The sequence below is a fragment of the Corythoichthys intestinalis genome, chromosome 9, assembly GCF_030265065.1.
Source record: "Corythoichthys intestinalis isolate RoL2023-P3 chromosome 9, ASM3026506v1, whole genome shotgun sequence".
Taxonomy (NCBI): domain Eukaryota; kingdom Metazoa; phylum Chordata; class Actinopteri; order Syngnathiformes; family Syngnathidae; genus Corythoichthys; species Corythoichthys intestinalis.
This window is the reverse complement of record NC_080403.1, coordinates 32,793,905-32,809,925: the sequence shown is the minus strand read 5'-3', so window position 1 is coordinate 32,809,925 and position 16,021 is coordinate 32,793,905. Positions and strand designations below refer to the sequence as shown.

The following is a 16,021-nucleotide window of genomic DNA, read 5'->3' as shown; positions in this document are numbered from 1 at the left end:
TTTTGAAAAGAAAACGAAACCATCGTCAAAGAAGGATAAAAAGAAATCGTCAAAATTATCGCGTTAACGGGCGGTAATTAATTTTTAAAATTAATCACATTAAAATATTTGACGCATTTAAAGCACATGCCCCGCTCAAACAGATTAAAATGACAGCACAGTGTCATGTGCACTTGTTACTTGTGTTTTTTTGGTGTTTTGTCGCCCTCTGCTGGCGCTTGGGTGCGACTGATTTGATGGGTTTCAGCACAATGAGCATTGTGTAATTATTGACATCAACAATGGTGAGCTACTAGTTTATTTTTTGACTGAAAATATTACAAATGTTATTAAAACAAAAATATTAAGAGGGGTTTTAATATAAAATTTATATAACTTGTACTAAAATTTATCTTTTAAGAACTACAAGTCTTTCTATCCATGGATTGCTTTAACAGAATGTGTATAAACAAATAGTCTTGTGTCTTATCTTTCCATTCCAACAATAATTTACAGAAAAATATGGCATATTTTATAGATGGTTTCAATTGCGATTAATTACGATTAATTCATTTTTAAGCTGTGATTAACTATCTTGATGAGACAGACTGTGACGTCCACAACAGGATCAGGTTCCACACGCGTTCTGCGGAGCTCACGTTGCATTACTCCTTAGCCAGATGTTTAAACCAACGATGAAGATGATGAAAAAAGTGAGACCGATCTTGAGCCGGTCTCATCAAATTAGCCATGGGAGCAGCCAAGAGCCTTCCCCGTTGTTATGTGCGCAAATAGTTCAACAGTTCAATAGTTTCGTTATGTGTAAATAAATTGTTACTTTGTGATCAAAAACTCTATTTGTCTTGTTGTTTTATCTTATTTTGTAAAACATTATTCAGGTGTTTGGGTTGTTTTATCTTATTTTGTAAAACATTATTCAGGTGTTTGGGATGTAACTAAAGCAAAAAATAGCTGTGTATAAGTCAAAGTTATGTTTGAAATGTACTGGACTGTCTCAGAAAATTAGAATACACAATATTCTAATTTTCTGAGACAGTCCTGTATGTCCAGTTCTTTTCAGGTTGGTCATTATAGTTTCAAGACCTTTTGAAATACTTATTTTACAGCCCATGTCCACATGTCTCTGTCTGTTGCCGTGACGACCCTTTTTCGCTCCCTTTTTGTAGTACTCTGTCCAATGGGGGTTTTTATCTCTTTGGTGTGTGAATGTAAAGAGGCGACTTTCGAGCATGTTAGGTTCTAATGAGATGATTAGAGAGGACGATCTGCCACCACCCTGACCTGCACACTGTCCGAGTTGCGTGACGTCCGAGTTGCGCTAGATTGCGAGGGCCCGTTGAGTCCTGCTTGCAGGCCTAGTTTTTTTTTTTTTTTCTTTTACTTATGTTGGCCCTTGGTTAGCACTAATAAAACAGCTAGCTACTACTCCTGCGAAAAAGCTAACATTAGTACGGATTTGCAAACCTGTTACCTGTAACCCTAGTACTGTGATTATGCCAATGAAGATATAAAATAAATCATGTAATAATGAGAATTCATCTGGAAGCTGAGCTAATCAAACCTTTGATAGTATAGTACCTATTATTGAAGAATATTTAGCAGATAACCAAAGAAGCATAGCTTTCAGTAGATAGTCATCTCATGAATTATGATGTTGACGCTGAAAGCATCAAAGCTTTGTCTGACTGTTTGGACATTTTCAATTTCTTGCAGAAAGATAATAAAAAGAGCATATGAGAAAGCAAACTGAATAGAAAGTAATTTATGTGTCAGTTAGAGATGATAAAAGCCTGAAAATCCAATTAGTCCTTTGGTATCAGGTGGTGGGAGTAGGTCTCATGGGAGTCATGTCAGGAAATATGCACCACCACGGTGTGTCAATAGCCCAGTAATTTACATACTCTGCTATAGATGGAACGCTGTGTAATGTCGAGCATAATGTTTTCACGGGACGACATTCGGCATCCTTATGTAGGCTTTATCCACAAGAGCTAAGAAGATCTATCAAAGGGAAGCGCTGTACATTCCACACCACAAATGATGAAAAGTGGTAGTCGATCTTTTTAATTTGAGCACACTGAGTCTTTTCTTTGTTGGCCATAGATGCCCTTGAATCCATTTTTGTCACTGGGAATTCACTGCTGCTTGCAGAAAGAGACAGTTAGGAGAGTTTCTTTCTGTTCCTGCGTGTTGTCGTAACACTTGTTTCTTCCCATGCAGAAAAGTAAAATGAATAAAAGCACGAAAAACATATAGGAAAGTAACAATGTAGTCTGTAGACTGAATTCTCCATCCTCTTTTCAGTGGCTAAGCTTTGTCTCCCGAAAGTCAGACATTCACACCTATAGACAACGTTGGCTTGGAATAGCCCAGAAAATTTCTATTCAACTGTAGGGAGAACGTATAAGTAGGTCACCCTGGTGCCTTGTAGTAATGCAGTACAGGATTATTATTTGACAACTTTTGCTCATTTGTAAAGGCTTCTGAATCGGTTGTTGTTGTTGTTGTTGAGCTTGATTAAGCACCTCCTGGGATGTACGCTGTACTCAGAAAAACTCCTGTATATCTAAATCTAACAAGTAGTGCACTGTGTTAAAGTAAGCTCCTGCAACCCACTTGTGCTTGTCTTTGCATTGTTTTTTTAAGCTCTGCGCTTCTGTGGATTGTTTTAAAAAGTCTGCATGGGGAATGTGCAAATGGAAACACTCATTTTTAACAGATTGTTTCCGTGTAAACGCAGCTGTGCCCAGAAATAGTCTGTTTTCTTATCTTGGCAGAATAAAATTTTATTTAGATTGTGTTATCCCACTTTGATGATTGAATGATCAGTGCCACCACAGTCCAAATGGATTGGACATGACGTCAAAATACAGCCAAGAAGAAAGGTAGCCCAACCTTGTTCCTTGAAGCTCAATTTGAGAAAGATGTCTGCTAGTCCTCCCAGTCAATATGGATTGGATGCTAATGACAGCCAATGAGGTCAAAATGAGGTCAAGTATTATGCATGCGCACCAATTCACAGTCCGACACTCGCTGAGCAAATTGACCCAGAAGCATCAAAACAAATAACTACGCACTGTGCGCCGATGACACACACACACATAAGCCTTAAGTGTGTGCGTCAGTTTGCCCCGACTCGGCCATGTAAGCAATACTGAAATATTGCTCATTTGGCGCATGGTAAAAAAAAACGAGCATTATCAGGCTTATCCTTTTCTTTCTTGTATTTTTTTATGACTGCGGTCAAGCCTCCTCCTGCGTAGTAAAAGCCGAGTTCAAGCTAGGCGCTAGTGATGGGAATCGATAACCGTTTCTTATAGAGAACTGGTTCCGTGTGTATCAATTCCATGGAATCGTTTTGCAGATTATCTAACGATTCTCTTATAGATTCCAAACGGTACAATCAATGTCATGGATTTTACGCTTGAGTCACACCGACAAGTAAGCAAGTATCCAAGCATGCAAACTTGCCACCGTTCAGCGAAATTTCGCCGTTTTGAAATCAAGATGGGTCATTCTTCTGAATCACGTAGATCCGAGGAGAAAAAAAATGGGGTGGGGGGTCTGTCAACGAGCAAGTGAAACCGTTAACTTCAAAACCGTAGTCCATGCTCAAAACTACACTTTAGTCCAGGGGTCCGCATCTGCCGGGCCCGGACCGGTTCCGATGGGCATTTGCTACCGGGCAGCACAGAAATAATAATTTAATAACGACCGCATTCTGGCCGAATTAACCCTGTGCCCCTGCTTAACACACCAATATCCCTGTCTACTCAAGATATAATACTACGGGACAGATTAGAATGTCGTCATAGAAATCCATTGATTGGACTACTAGCAGTACATCTTGTTTGTGTATATAATATATCTATGTGCGCTTGTCCTCGATAATAGCATATTACTAGGCCGCGGGCGCAGCACATTTGTTCCCGGAAATAATTAGCCCCCACACGAGCGAAGATGGCTGGAAAACAGACGTCTTTGGAGATATTTTCACGGCGAAAAGGGCACCTGACGAGCCTACAACCTCGAAGACCCACGCACGGCGAAGGTGGATTCGTGACCTGTTTGTGAATAAACCCAGTGATTCGAGCATGTCCGTGCAACAGGAGGATCAATTTGTAGATATCGCAAATGACGGCAACCTTATTAAACGTACATTTGAGACAACAACTCTACCGAGGTTCTGGATTAAAGTCATTCCGGAATATCCTGACATCGCCACGGGAGCATTGAAAACCTTGCTGTAATTTCCAACATCGTATCTTTGTGAAGCGGGCTTCTTAATGAATGCTTAACGACAAGGCGAAGTCGTTAATGGTGAGAGCGGTGTGCAGTTTTTGTGTGCAGCTAACATGGCAGGATGTATCTGTGGAGAACTTTTCTACAAGTCCTTCCATGATCAAACGTAAGTTAATATTCCTTTCTTTCAAGAAAGTTTGTGTAGTGTTTACTTTGGAATTGCTGCATTTGCACATTTTGTGGCTATGTTTAACGTTATGCGCATGCGCAGAACGACATCGTTGCAATTTTTGATGGGTTGCAAAATTTGTCAGAACACCGGTTCATGAAAAAGAGACTCAAATAACACCGGTCCGTGATGCAAAAAAGGTGGGGGACCCCTGCTCTAGTCCGATGACCTAGACCTATCGCCACTCTCTTCTCGTGACAACAAATGACTGACAATAGTGAGAGACGGGAGTACAGCTGTTCTCTGCTTAATGCAAATGGGACATACTGTATATTTTATGATTTTGATTTTGTGTAATTTGCTACTTAATGCGTCTTATATGTTCTGATTTCAGGATGAGAGATTTAGACTTGTATATGTTAAATTATTATGTACTGTGTTTAATTCGAGATGTCTCTGGTTGCACTATGAAATGCACTTTTCCGCTCATGCCGTGTGTCAATGTTACTTTGTCACCTTTTTCACCCCTAACCAGTTTGCATACCTGAGTATCACAACATGAACGCTCACAGTGCAACCACATACCAAGTGAACCATGAGGTGTCGCCACCGAGTGATGATGTAGTGGTATGCACAGGCCAAATCAATATTCATGAGACTACCTAAAGAAATGGTGATATTTCCAAAAAAGGCTATTAATGGGTCTATCATTTTCTCGTCGAATACTCTATAAGAAAAATATAACATACATGCATCAAAAATAATCCTAAACGATTTTATGAGCAATTTTTATACTCCTGTTAGAAAGATTTCATGGGTATGCATTCGTTCCCATAGCAACCAGTCCATTTCCTTTTATTCTCCTACGTCATGCGCGCTGTGTATTCTGGGACCGAGAATAGGCGTAAGGTGCGCATTTCGAGCAGAGAACGGCCACCTTTTTAGAGGAAGTATTAATTTTTGTGCGTCCATGAACGAATGTAAGTATTTCCTCTTCATGCCATAAAGTTCTTATGATAAATCAGAGCCGTTATTAACGCGACCGTTTCGTGTTTTTACTGTAGGCTGGTTGCTCCGCTCGTCCTCGCTGCGTCGAGGAGAGTGTTGTTTACATTACATTCGCATTGCATATTTGTGTTAAGAGGGAATGTGTTAGTTTAGCATCTTAAGATGATGTTGTACGTCCATATGAGTGTACAGTGCTTAGTTTTCGCCACTTTTATGGCCAAGATGACCGCACGTGCACGCAGCGTGCTTGCGGGTTGTGCGCGCGCACTTGTGCCCCAACCATTATATTCGCGTTGCACATTTGTGTTAAGAGGGAATGTGTTAGTTTAGCATCTTAATATGATGTTGTACATCCATATGAGTGTACGGTGCTTTGTTTTTGCCACTTTTATGGCCAAGATGACCGCACGTGCACGCAGCGTGCTTGCGGGTTGTGTGCGCACACTCGCACCCCCCCTTTGTGTTCATTACACTGCGAGTCATGTATGTGTATTATTGACTGCTTTACAGTCACTTTGCATTGTTTATTGCATCAGCACTAATTTTCTTTCCTTTCAGAACTACACATATATCCACACATTCCAGTCTTTCAAACACGTACAAATACATCAACATCTTTCCACGCTTGCTCCCACCTGCTCATTGAGTGTTTCTCTTATCAAGTGCCATTGCCTGTACATAGTTGTGCCTGTTGCCAAGTTGTATTAAAAGTGCAAAAGACCAACTCCACTCTCCGCTCAGTGTGTTCAGGCAAATGGACCATAAAACATATTGAACCCAGAACCTCATACAGTCCATTGGTCCAAATTAGAATCGATAAGAGAATCGATGAAGAATCGAATCGTTAACCAATATCGATAATGGAATCGGAATCGTAAAAATCTTATCAATTCCAATCCCTACTAGGCGCTAATGCTAATGAACAGCTACATCACTGCTGTCTTGCCTGCTAGTCTCGCTCTTATTCGCTCTAATTGCTGCACGGATTTAGATTTCGGAGACTTGACAGTTCAGACCGCCGCCACATTCTGGAAAAATTTGGCCAAGATCACCATATTTTGTCACACCCCTAGATAATAGCATATATTTGTATTTTTTGTCCCTGGAAATGTTCTTTTCTATTTTGAGGATGACTACCCAAGTACACAAAACAAGGTCAATAAAGACATGAATGGATGAGTTGGGTCTGGAAGAACAAAAGTCCTGACATCAGCCATATTTGGAATGAATAAATGACATCAATTTCATTTCACAAATTGTGAAGGAAACGGACAGTCTTGATACTTGTCTCCATTTCAGTGCTATTCATGCCTTAATACCTTTGACCATGTGATGTATTAGACATGTCATCAGAGATGACTGGCATGTCTTTCTTTAGTCAACTGTAATCTGCCAGTATATTCCAGTCATGTTGCAGTAAAGGAAGAGTAAAATCCCCACTGGACTCAAGTGTTGTTATTGTCTTCATCTGCAGACAAGATTTGTTCTGGCCACATCCTTCTTGTGGTTGCACACACACACACACACACACACACACACTTTCCTCTTTCTGACAGCCGAGCGTCTCAGTGGACATACTTCAGCTGCTTGCAAACTGTTTACGATTCTGGTCACTAGGGTGTCTGTCTGCTTTGATTGTGTCATTAGATAAACACGTTATTGCAGCATGTTAGTTCTGCTTGCCAGCTCTATAATTGGTATTAGGTGTTGCATCCTATAATTATTTTCTTTATTCTATAGGGTTTATACTAGGGCTGTCAAATTTATCGCGTTAAGGGGCGGTAATTAATTTTTTAAATTAATCACGTTAAAATATTTGACGCAAGTAACGCATGCACAGAATGACCCGCACACGCATTGCCTCAAACAGATTACAATGACGCCGTTTATGTACATTGAGAGTGAAGAGAATGCCACCGGCCGCTTGGGGGCAGCGCCGTTCCATATTAATTAGTAGTTGTGAGACGTTTATGCTGTTGCATCGTGCTATTTGTGCTCCACACATATTTCTGTAAGTTTACTTTCTTTTAGTGGCAATTATGTGTCTCTGTTTGTATTTTGGGTAAGATATGTACGGAGGTATATATGTTATAAAGGCGCGTGGACACAGGCGTTCATTGGACGTTCATTGCCGTTTATTGGCATAAGCTTCGGCAACTCCTTCACAACAAACATAAGTATCATTTAGTGAAAGCACAACCAAAATAATATTCCTATCCCTAAAAAAAAATAATGTTCACAAAAAGAAAAGCACTTCAGTCTGTAGTAATGAGGCCCTATTCTCACACAGTTAAACAATGCAAAGTGAACTGGCATTCCCGATCAAAATAGCTATGCAAAGTACACATTAAACTTACTCAGACTTTAGTCACTCTATTCTTATTATTGTTATTTTTATTCTTATTATTATTATATTAACTCTACTTTTGTTTGAAAATTTTACAAATTTTAATAAAACGAAACATTAAGAGAGGTTTTAATATAAAATTACTGTAACTTGTAACTATAACATTTATCTTTTAAGAACTACTGGTCGTTCTTTTCATGGATCCCTTTAACAGAAAGAATGTTAATAACGTTAATGCCATTTGTGGATTTATTGTTATAATAAACAAATACGGTACTTATGTACAGTATGTTGTATGTAAATATCCGTCTTGTGTCTTATCTTTCCATTCCAACAATAATTTACAGAATAATATGGCATATTTTAGAGATGGTTTGAATTGCAATTAATTGCGATTAATTAATTTTTAAGCTGTGATTAACTTGATTAAAAATTTTAATTGTTTGACAGCCCTAGTTTATACACGTAATATTTGCTACCATGTTATATAAAGCCAGTGTTTCCTGTAGAGTGTTTTATAGTACCCCACTGCAATCACGCTTTTAATCGACAGGTTTTTGTAAAATGCTGGAGTGAATAATCATTGCACATTATCACGGTCATTGTTTTAAAAGTACTGTATAGCACTTTGTACAGAGGTTTGTATATGTACGTATTTTTCTTTGTTTTATTCTCACCTATTGACTGTTTAGATTCTTAAATTTATCCAAGAGTATATATTTTATTTGAATGTAAGGACTAGCCTGAGTACCCGGAGAAAACAAACGGAAGAGCCAAGATTCAAACCCAGAACACCTCATTGATGTGCTTAGTATTACTTTTACAGTACACTGCCTTAAATGTAATTTAATCAATATTGTTGAACTCCAGTTATGGTAGCTATGAATCAAAATTCACTCACACATTACAGCAACACTAGGTAACTTTTTGAATGACACCTCTTTTATATCTCGAGAGGGTCCGTATCGCTTTCACCAGCACTAATTAACTTTGAGGAGGGTAGCAGGAACACTGCCACACCAAAAAACTACAAATGTGCTGACTGCTTTGCTGCATACGTCACTTCCCCCTTTCCCCAATCAATTTAAAGACTGATATTGATGGAAACACTTTCACGTAAATCCTGCAAAGATGGCAGAGCCAAGAGACAAAAAGTTTTGTCTGAGGAGGAAAAAAAGGGGAGGCTACCAGGATACTCAAGAATAAACACTGGCTCGGCTTTCACTTGCTGGCGTGACAACCCTCCCTCAACCGAACTCGTCAGCGCTGGCAAGTACGGGTGGGGTGGGGGGTTTGCCGCATGTATGCTAACTGTCACATGCTATTGTTTAGCCACAACTGGATTCATTACCTTCAATCAATCAATCAATGAATTTTATTTGTATAGCACATTTTTTTAAAATCCGCAAAGGAGTCCAAAGTGCTTTACATACTATGGGTGTGACAAAATATTGAAATGGTGATATATTGTGATACTTTGTATCCCAAAAGGTTATCGATATGCTCCTGTCAAGAATCGAGATATCGTTTAAAAAAGGTGTCAATGTTTCCACCACAGGTTATCAATATGGTTGGGATCTGGGCTATTTGCAGGCCATGACATTGAATGGATAAGTCTTTCTCCAAGGACTGCTTTAACAGTTTTAGCTCTGTGGCATGATGCATTGTCATCTTGAAAAATGACAAACATATTTTCAATTGAAGGGATAAGAAATCTAAAATGTCTAAAATTTCAATGTAAACTTGTGCATTTATTGAAGATTTAACCACAGCCATCTCCCTAGTGCTTTTGCCTGACATGCAGCCCTACATCAACAAGGACTGAGGGAATTTTGATGTCTTCTTCAGGCAATCATCTTTGTAAATCTCACTGGAATGGCACCAAACAAAAGTTCCAGCATCATCACCTTGTCCAATGCAGATTTTTGGCTCTTGACACCTTGTCCAATGCAGAATCTTGACTCCTTGTCCAATGCAGATTCTTGACTCTTGACAAGGTGATGATGCTGGAACTTTTGTTTGGTGCCATTCCAGTGAGATTTTCAAAGATGGTTGCCTGAAGAACCTGTTCCAGTGAGACCTTAAATGGCCCTAAAGTACCTAATTGCCTGGCATTGACTGCCACTGACAGCCATAGACGTTCAATCAGTGTGAAGTGGGAGGGATGGGAATGTTCATTCGCTGCCACCCTCCCAGTTCAAATGGATTGGACGTCTACTAGTGATAAACTCATTCCAATTCACAGGAGAAGCTTGTTATTCTGTTTATTAGTTGTTTGTAGAATAACCTAGAATAATTTCCTGACCAATGTATCGATAATCGTTGTATCGCCATATCGTCAGATCATCGTTATTGTGAGCTTTGTATCGCAAATCGTATCGTATCGTGCGGTACCAAGAGGTTCCCACTCCTATTACATACCATGAACCAGCAAAATAAGTTAACATTCAAAGATAAAAGAAAAACATAAAAAATAAAATAAATAAAAGATGAGGTCATAAACAGTCATTGCCCATTAAAAGCTGAAGAAAAATAAAATGTTTTAAGGCGTGATTTGAAATCCGTAAGTGAAGGGGCCTGTCTAACAGTAAGTGGAAATTGGTTCCACAGCCTGGACGCCATCACCTCACATGCACAGTCACCCCTAAGCTTCAGCCTTGATCTTGGGACTAGAAGCAGGTGGTCAGCTGATCTGAGGGTTCTGGTTGGACTGTAAGGCTGAAGCAGTTCTGACAGATATGGCGGCGCAAGAGTATTCAAACATTTAAAAACAAATAGCACCTCCGCGACCCTCGTGAGGAAAAAAGCGGCATGGAAAATGAATGAATAATATCTTTAAATGTATCCGGTAATGTACTGGGAGCCAGTGAAGAGATGCTAAAATCGGGGTGATATGTTCGCGCCTGCGGGATCTAGTTAGGAGTCGAGCAGCAAAGTTTTGTGCAAGTTGCAGACGGGCCAGTGCAGCCTGACCCACACCTGCATACAAAGAATTACTATAATCCAGCCGAGTTATGACAAAAGCATGAATTAATTTCTCCAAATCAGAGCGTGAAACAATAGATTTCACCTTAGAAATTAGGCGAAGCTGATAAAAACAGTCCCGTACAACACAAGAAATCTGCTTCTCAAATTTAAAATCAGAAATTTGACCCCCAGATTTTTCACATAGTTCTTAAGAAACGGAGACAATGAACCGAGGTCAACATTCAGGGAGGACTGGCTACTTGCAGAACACTATAGGCTAAATGCTGGGATGACGAGCGCACATGCCCTCTACTGGCTAATTCATAACCTACAGGCAAAAATAAGCCCACAATTAGTCAGCCCCAATACAAAAATAAAAACTGGCTCCAGAGATTGATAGCTACTGGGCTATCCTACATAGCTACCCAGTTTCAAGACAATCGGCTCACGAATAACGGAGAAGTTGGACTTCAAAATTAATGTCCACAAGAAGAACAACAACAGCTTCAGCCTGTAAAAAAGGCAGAATTTGCTTATTTTGTCTGTTCCGTTAAATACCGTATTACTTGGACGATAAGTCACACCAGTCAAAAAATGCTCAAAGAAGAGGAAAATAAACATAAGTCTCACTGAAGTATCAGTCGCATTTTTGGGGGGATTTTTATTTAATCGGTGACCAAGAAGAAACAGGACATTTAGCAACGGGTGGTCCTGTTGCCTGGGGGTTGATTCTTTCTGGCAGCAGGTCCACAAATAACATTGGATAATAAATAATACACATCTCAAGAACAATTGTTATTACCATAAGCACCAGTAAAGCTGTGATTACATATTTTGACTCTTGAATGTATGATCAATGTATGGGGACAGTGGTGATGACGACGATGATAGTGGTGGTAGTGATGCCGTTAGTGATTGTGATGATGCAATGATGATGACCATATTCAGAAGTAACCTGTATTCTCAAGGAATTTTGATTGGGATCTGAAAAAAGCTCGGCTTCTTCCCATTTCTTTTCGAGTTATGTATGTATATATGTTATTATTTTTGGTATAATCATCATTACTGTTGTAAATGTTGTTGTTTTTTTCTCTCCACTGTTGTTATTGTATTTTGTTATTACTGCTCGAAATAGATCAAATCAAATCAAGCATAATAATACCAGAAAAATTGAGAACAACAGGCTAAATAGGCACTGTTAACATAGCATATCAATACAGTTATACCTCAACAAACAATCGCTTCGATACACGATGTTTTTGATATTCAATGTAAAATTTGACTCGCCATTTGTTTCTACATTCGATGACATGCTCGAAATATGACGATTTATGACAGCGCTGCAGTTTCTTTGTTTTGCCGGAAGACGGACGCACAGCGGATTTTCATGTGAGCGAAAACATAGGTTTCAAGGTTAGTGCATGTTGTCAAAAAGGAAAAAGATGACGCGTACCATTAAAATGAAGATGGAAATGATAGAAAAATATGAGCGTGGTGTGCGCATCCGTGAATTGGCTCGACAATACGTCAGTAAATGTCTACGATCTCGATGGTCCTCTTCCGACCTCCATTCGCCAGTCTTTATAAGTTAAGTTGACAATTATTATCGTGTTAACATAACCAAAGAAATCGCCAGCTTCCTCAGGTTTCTATCATTTATTTATTTTTATTTATTTATTTTATTTATTTTTCATATCATTTATTCCATCATCATGTGCAACACAACACGCCAACTGTACGCCTCAGTTGATGCCAGCAACAAAACATTAAAAGAGAAAGTAAAATCTCTACTGCACTCTATATCTTACATTCACGTCAGCCACGCGGTGCGTTCAGATACAGCACGCAAAAAAACGTCCGCCACATTCGAACCCGATTCGTTACATCATTAAAAGAATTATTATTATTAAAGATCAAGGGTTCAATCCCGGGCTCCGGCCTTCCTATGTAGAGTTTGTTCTCCCTGTGCCTGCGTGGGTTTTTCCGGGTACTCCGGTTTCCGCCCACATTCCAAAAAAATTGCCATTTGTAATACAATAGTACCAACAGTATTTATTAAGATTTAGTGTAGGTTTTCGGGCTGTGGAACCAATTACCGTATTTTTCGGACAATAAGTCACACCTGAGTATAAGTCGCACCAGCCATAAAATGCCCAACGAAGAGGAAAAAACCATATATAAGTCGCACCGGAGTATAAGTCGCATTTTTGGGGAAAATTTACATGATAAAATCCAACAAATAGAACAGATATGTCCTCCTAAAAGGCAATTTAATATAAAAATACAATAGAGAACAACATGCTGAATAAGTGTAAAGTATGTTACATGATGCATGAACAACGAAATGCGAATATACTGTCCTCACCAGGACGCTACGGCTCGGTCCTGGCTATACAGCGAGCTAAACTCTCAAATGACGATGTTGGACGTCCGTATAATTATCTGAATCAATTTCATCCTCGATACCAAACAGGTTCGCATCAACGTAAATACAGTAAATGATAATTAGGTGCTATTACATGAATGACACAAACAGTTAGCATGTGTTCATCTAGCATTAGCACATCGTTCAAACAACCACACAACTAGGTCTAAGTGTCCGATTGCGGGTGGAAAACACACAACAACAACAGAAAAGATGATAAACACAGGTGTTGTCTCTGTAGAGATATTTTAAAAGCATAAACAATGAACGTAGGTTCGCAGCCGTGTTTCTCTCTGTCTCTCTCGCCCACTCGCTCAGAGACGCTGCGTAGCTGTCCGTCTTCTTCTGGCGTGTGAGCGCTCTTCTTCGCGTAAACAAGTACGCGTGCGCCCCCACGTGGGCATGAAAGAGCCACAAACTAAAAGCATGCATTTCAATATAAAAAAGTCAATAATACAATTGATCACACATTGCCAAAGGCAGAACGTGAATGTGGCCATAGCAAAAAACATAATAACATGCGATTGGCTGGCAACCAGTTCAGGGTGTCCCCTGCCTACTGCCCGTAGTTAGCTGGGATAGGCTCCGGCACCTCCGCGACCCTCGTGAGGAATAAGCGGCATGGAAGATGAATGAATGAATGAATGAATAACAACATAGCATAAAAAACATGCTAACAAGTTTACCAAACCATCAGTGTCACTCCAAAACACCAAAATAACATGTGAAATGATATCATAATGTGTTAATAATTTGGCACATAAGTCGCTCCTGAGTATAAGTCGCACCCCCAGCCAAACTATGAAAAAAAAACTGCGACTAATAGTCCGAAAAATACAGTAATTGAATTGTAATGTATTCTTATGGAAAAATCCTGCTCGACATACCACCATTTCAACTTACAAACAAGGTCCTGGAACGAATTAACTTCGTATGTAGAGGTACCACTGTAGTTATTCTGATAAGTACGTATAGCCTGAAAAACACCACATAGCCTGAAAAACACCACATAACTTGTTTACCGATCCTCGAAGTCCCTATCAAATTCATGAAAGTTTTCATCTGCAGTATCACTTCTGAATAACTATGGAAGAAGAAGGCACATCTAGAGTGCACTTCTTGCGTTGGTCAGTATGAAAATATAATATAAATAACACCTGCTTGTAAGTCACAGGCATAAGCGGAGTTTAAGGTGACTTTCCTCTATATATAAAAGTTGTAAAGCAATAAAGCAAACAACAAAATGAATGAAATGAACAAAAAATTATGTTTTTATAATGGGTCAAAATTGTTTTTCGAACAGATCATGTGACCAGCACCTTAGACGGTCATTTGCTTTGCATATTATTAAAAAAATAATAATAGTAATAATAGAGGAGGGTGATTTATTATTCAAATGGTTTTTTTCTTTGTTTGAAAATATTTTTTTTGATTGAAGCAACTTTTCTGGGGATTGAATGTGTCCTACCCATAGTATGGCCCAAACTCAAAAAGGATTGCTAAAATCAAAGAAAACTTTGTAAATCAAAAATCAATTGTTCAAATGCAAATATTTGAGTCTCAAATATTTTTTCGTATTCAAAAACTTTTTTTCTATGATTGAAATTTTTTTTTTTGATTGAAGTGATTTTTCGTTTGAAAATATACGTTTTTTTGGTTGAAGCAACATAAAGACACAAATGTCCTAGCCAAAATGTGGCCCAACGCGAAACAACATTACTTCAATCAAAAAAGCTGCTTCAATTTAAAAAAAAAAAAAAAAAAAAAATTCAAAGAAAAATGGCTTTCAAATGCATTTTTTTGAGTTTCAAATTTATTTTTGCATTCAAACACATTTTTTTGGTCGAATAATGAAAACATCAATTTACCTCCATATGGCCAACTTATTATTATAAATATTCTTGTAAGTTAATTTTATTGCTGACACTGCGTTTTTGGTCATCAACATGTTGTGCCCCGCCAGGCCCAAAAGTCAAACTCTGCCTATGGTCGCAGGCCCAGCAAAACTATAAAATAAAAGTGACTTATAGTCCGGAAAATACGATAATTAGAATTTGATTATTTTCTGATTCTTTCTTCTCATAATCATGCTGATTATTGACCTCCGTCCTCATCTTCCTCCTCTCATCCCCTTTTCCTTTTTGAGTCGGTCTTTCACCTCTGTTCCCCATCCCTCCCTCACCCTCTCACAGGGTGGCAAGGCCAAGCTGGCCCCCAGCCCAGGCCCATTAGCCCCCCTCCTTGCAGCCATGTGTTCATCACCAGAGATCATTACACCAAGCCAATGACACCGCTCTAATGCATCATTAATGATTGATTAATGAGCTGAGCTCAGCTCAAACGTGTGCATTTGTATGGAAGAGCAGACTGCAATGGCTGTGTAAAGCTTGCATCTGCTCTTTTTCACCCGCTTTCTGTGTATGTGTATGCGAGCGTGTTATGTACAGTACTGTATATCATTTTCAATCTGGGCCTTGTCTCACAGGTCGTGGGAGGTAGCTGAGCACAGTGTTACTGAGGTGAAAGCGATCAGTGAATAGCGTGATGGCAGAGCGGAGGCTTTCCACTCCGCTTCCACTTCTCCTCCTCCTGCTTGCCCTTGGAGGAGTTCTTCCAGTGGCACAGGGCTCTAGTTATCTCTCTGGATATCGCATGAGGTCTCGCCTGCAGCGGGACCGGCAAGTCCGCAACATTCGACCAAATATCATCCTCATCCTCACAGATGATCAGGATATAGAGCTTGGTAAGACTATCATTATGTTGACTCTGTAGTCATCCATCTGTTTATGTGCATCTTCCATACACATGATTATTCGGTCCAGAACGAGAAAGCTGGCCTCATGCGGCCCCCTGGCACTATAAC

General features: G+C 39.4%; 1 protein-coding gene across 4 annotated transcripts in view; it reads left to right on the top strand.

The window, feature by feature from the left end:
* The window catches only part of sulf2a (sulfatase 2a), a 129,037-nt gene that overhangs the window by 84,029 nt on the left and 28,987 nt on the right, over positions 1–16,021 (top strand). For all 4 annotated transcript variants that reach the window (XM_057845634.1, XM_057845631.1, XM_057845632.1 and 1 more), the window contains one exon: positions 15,644–15,901. In XM_057845634.1, the coding sequence (XP_057701617.1) occupies positions 15,703–15,901 (199 nt within the window). In that variant the 5' untranslated portion in view covers positions 15,644–15,702. The remainder of the gene's footprint in view (positions 1–15,643; positions 15,902–16,021) is intronic.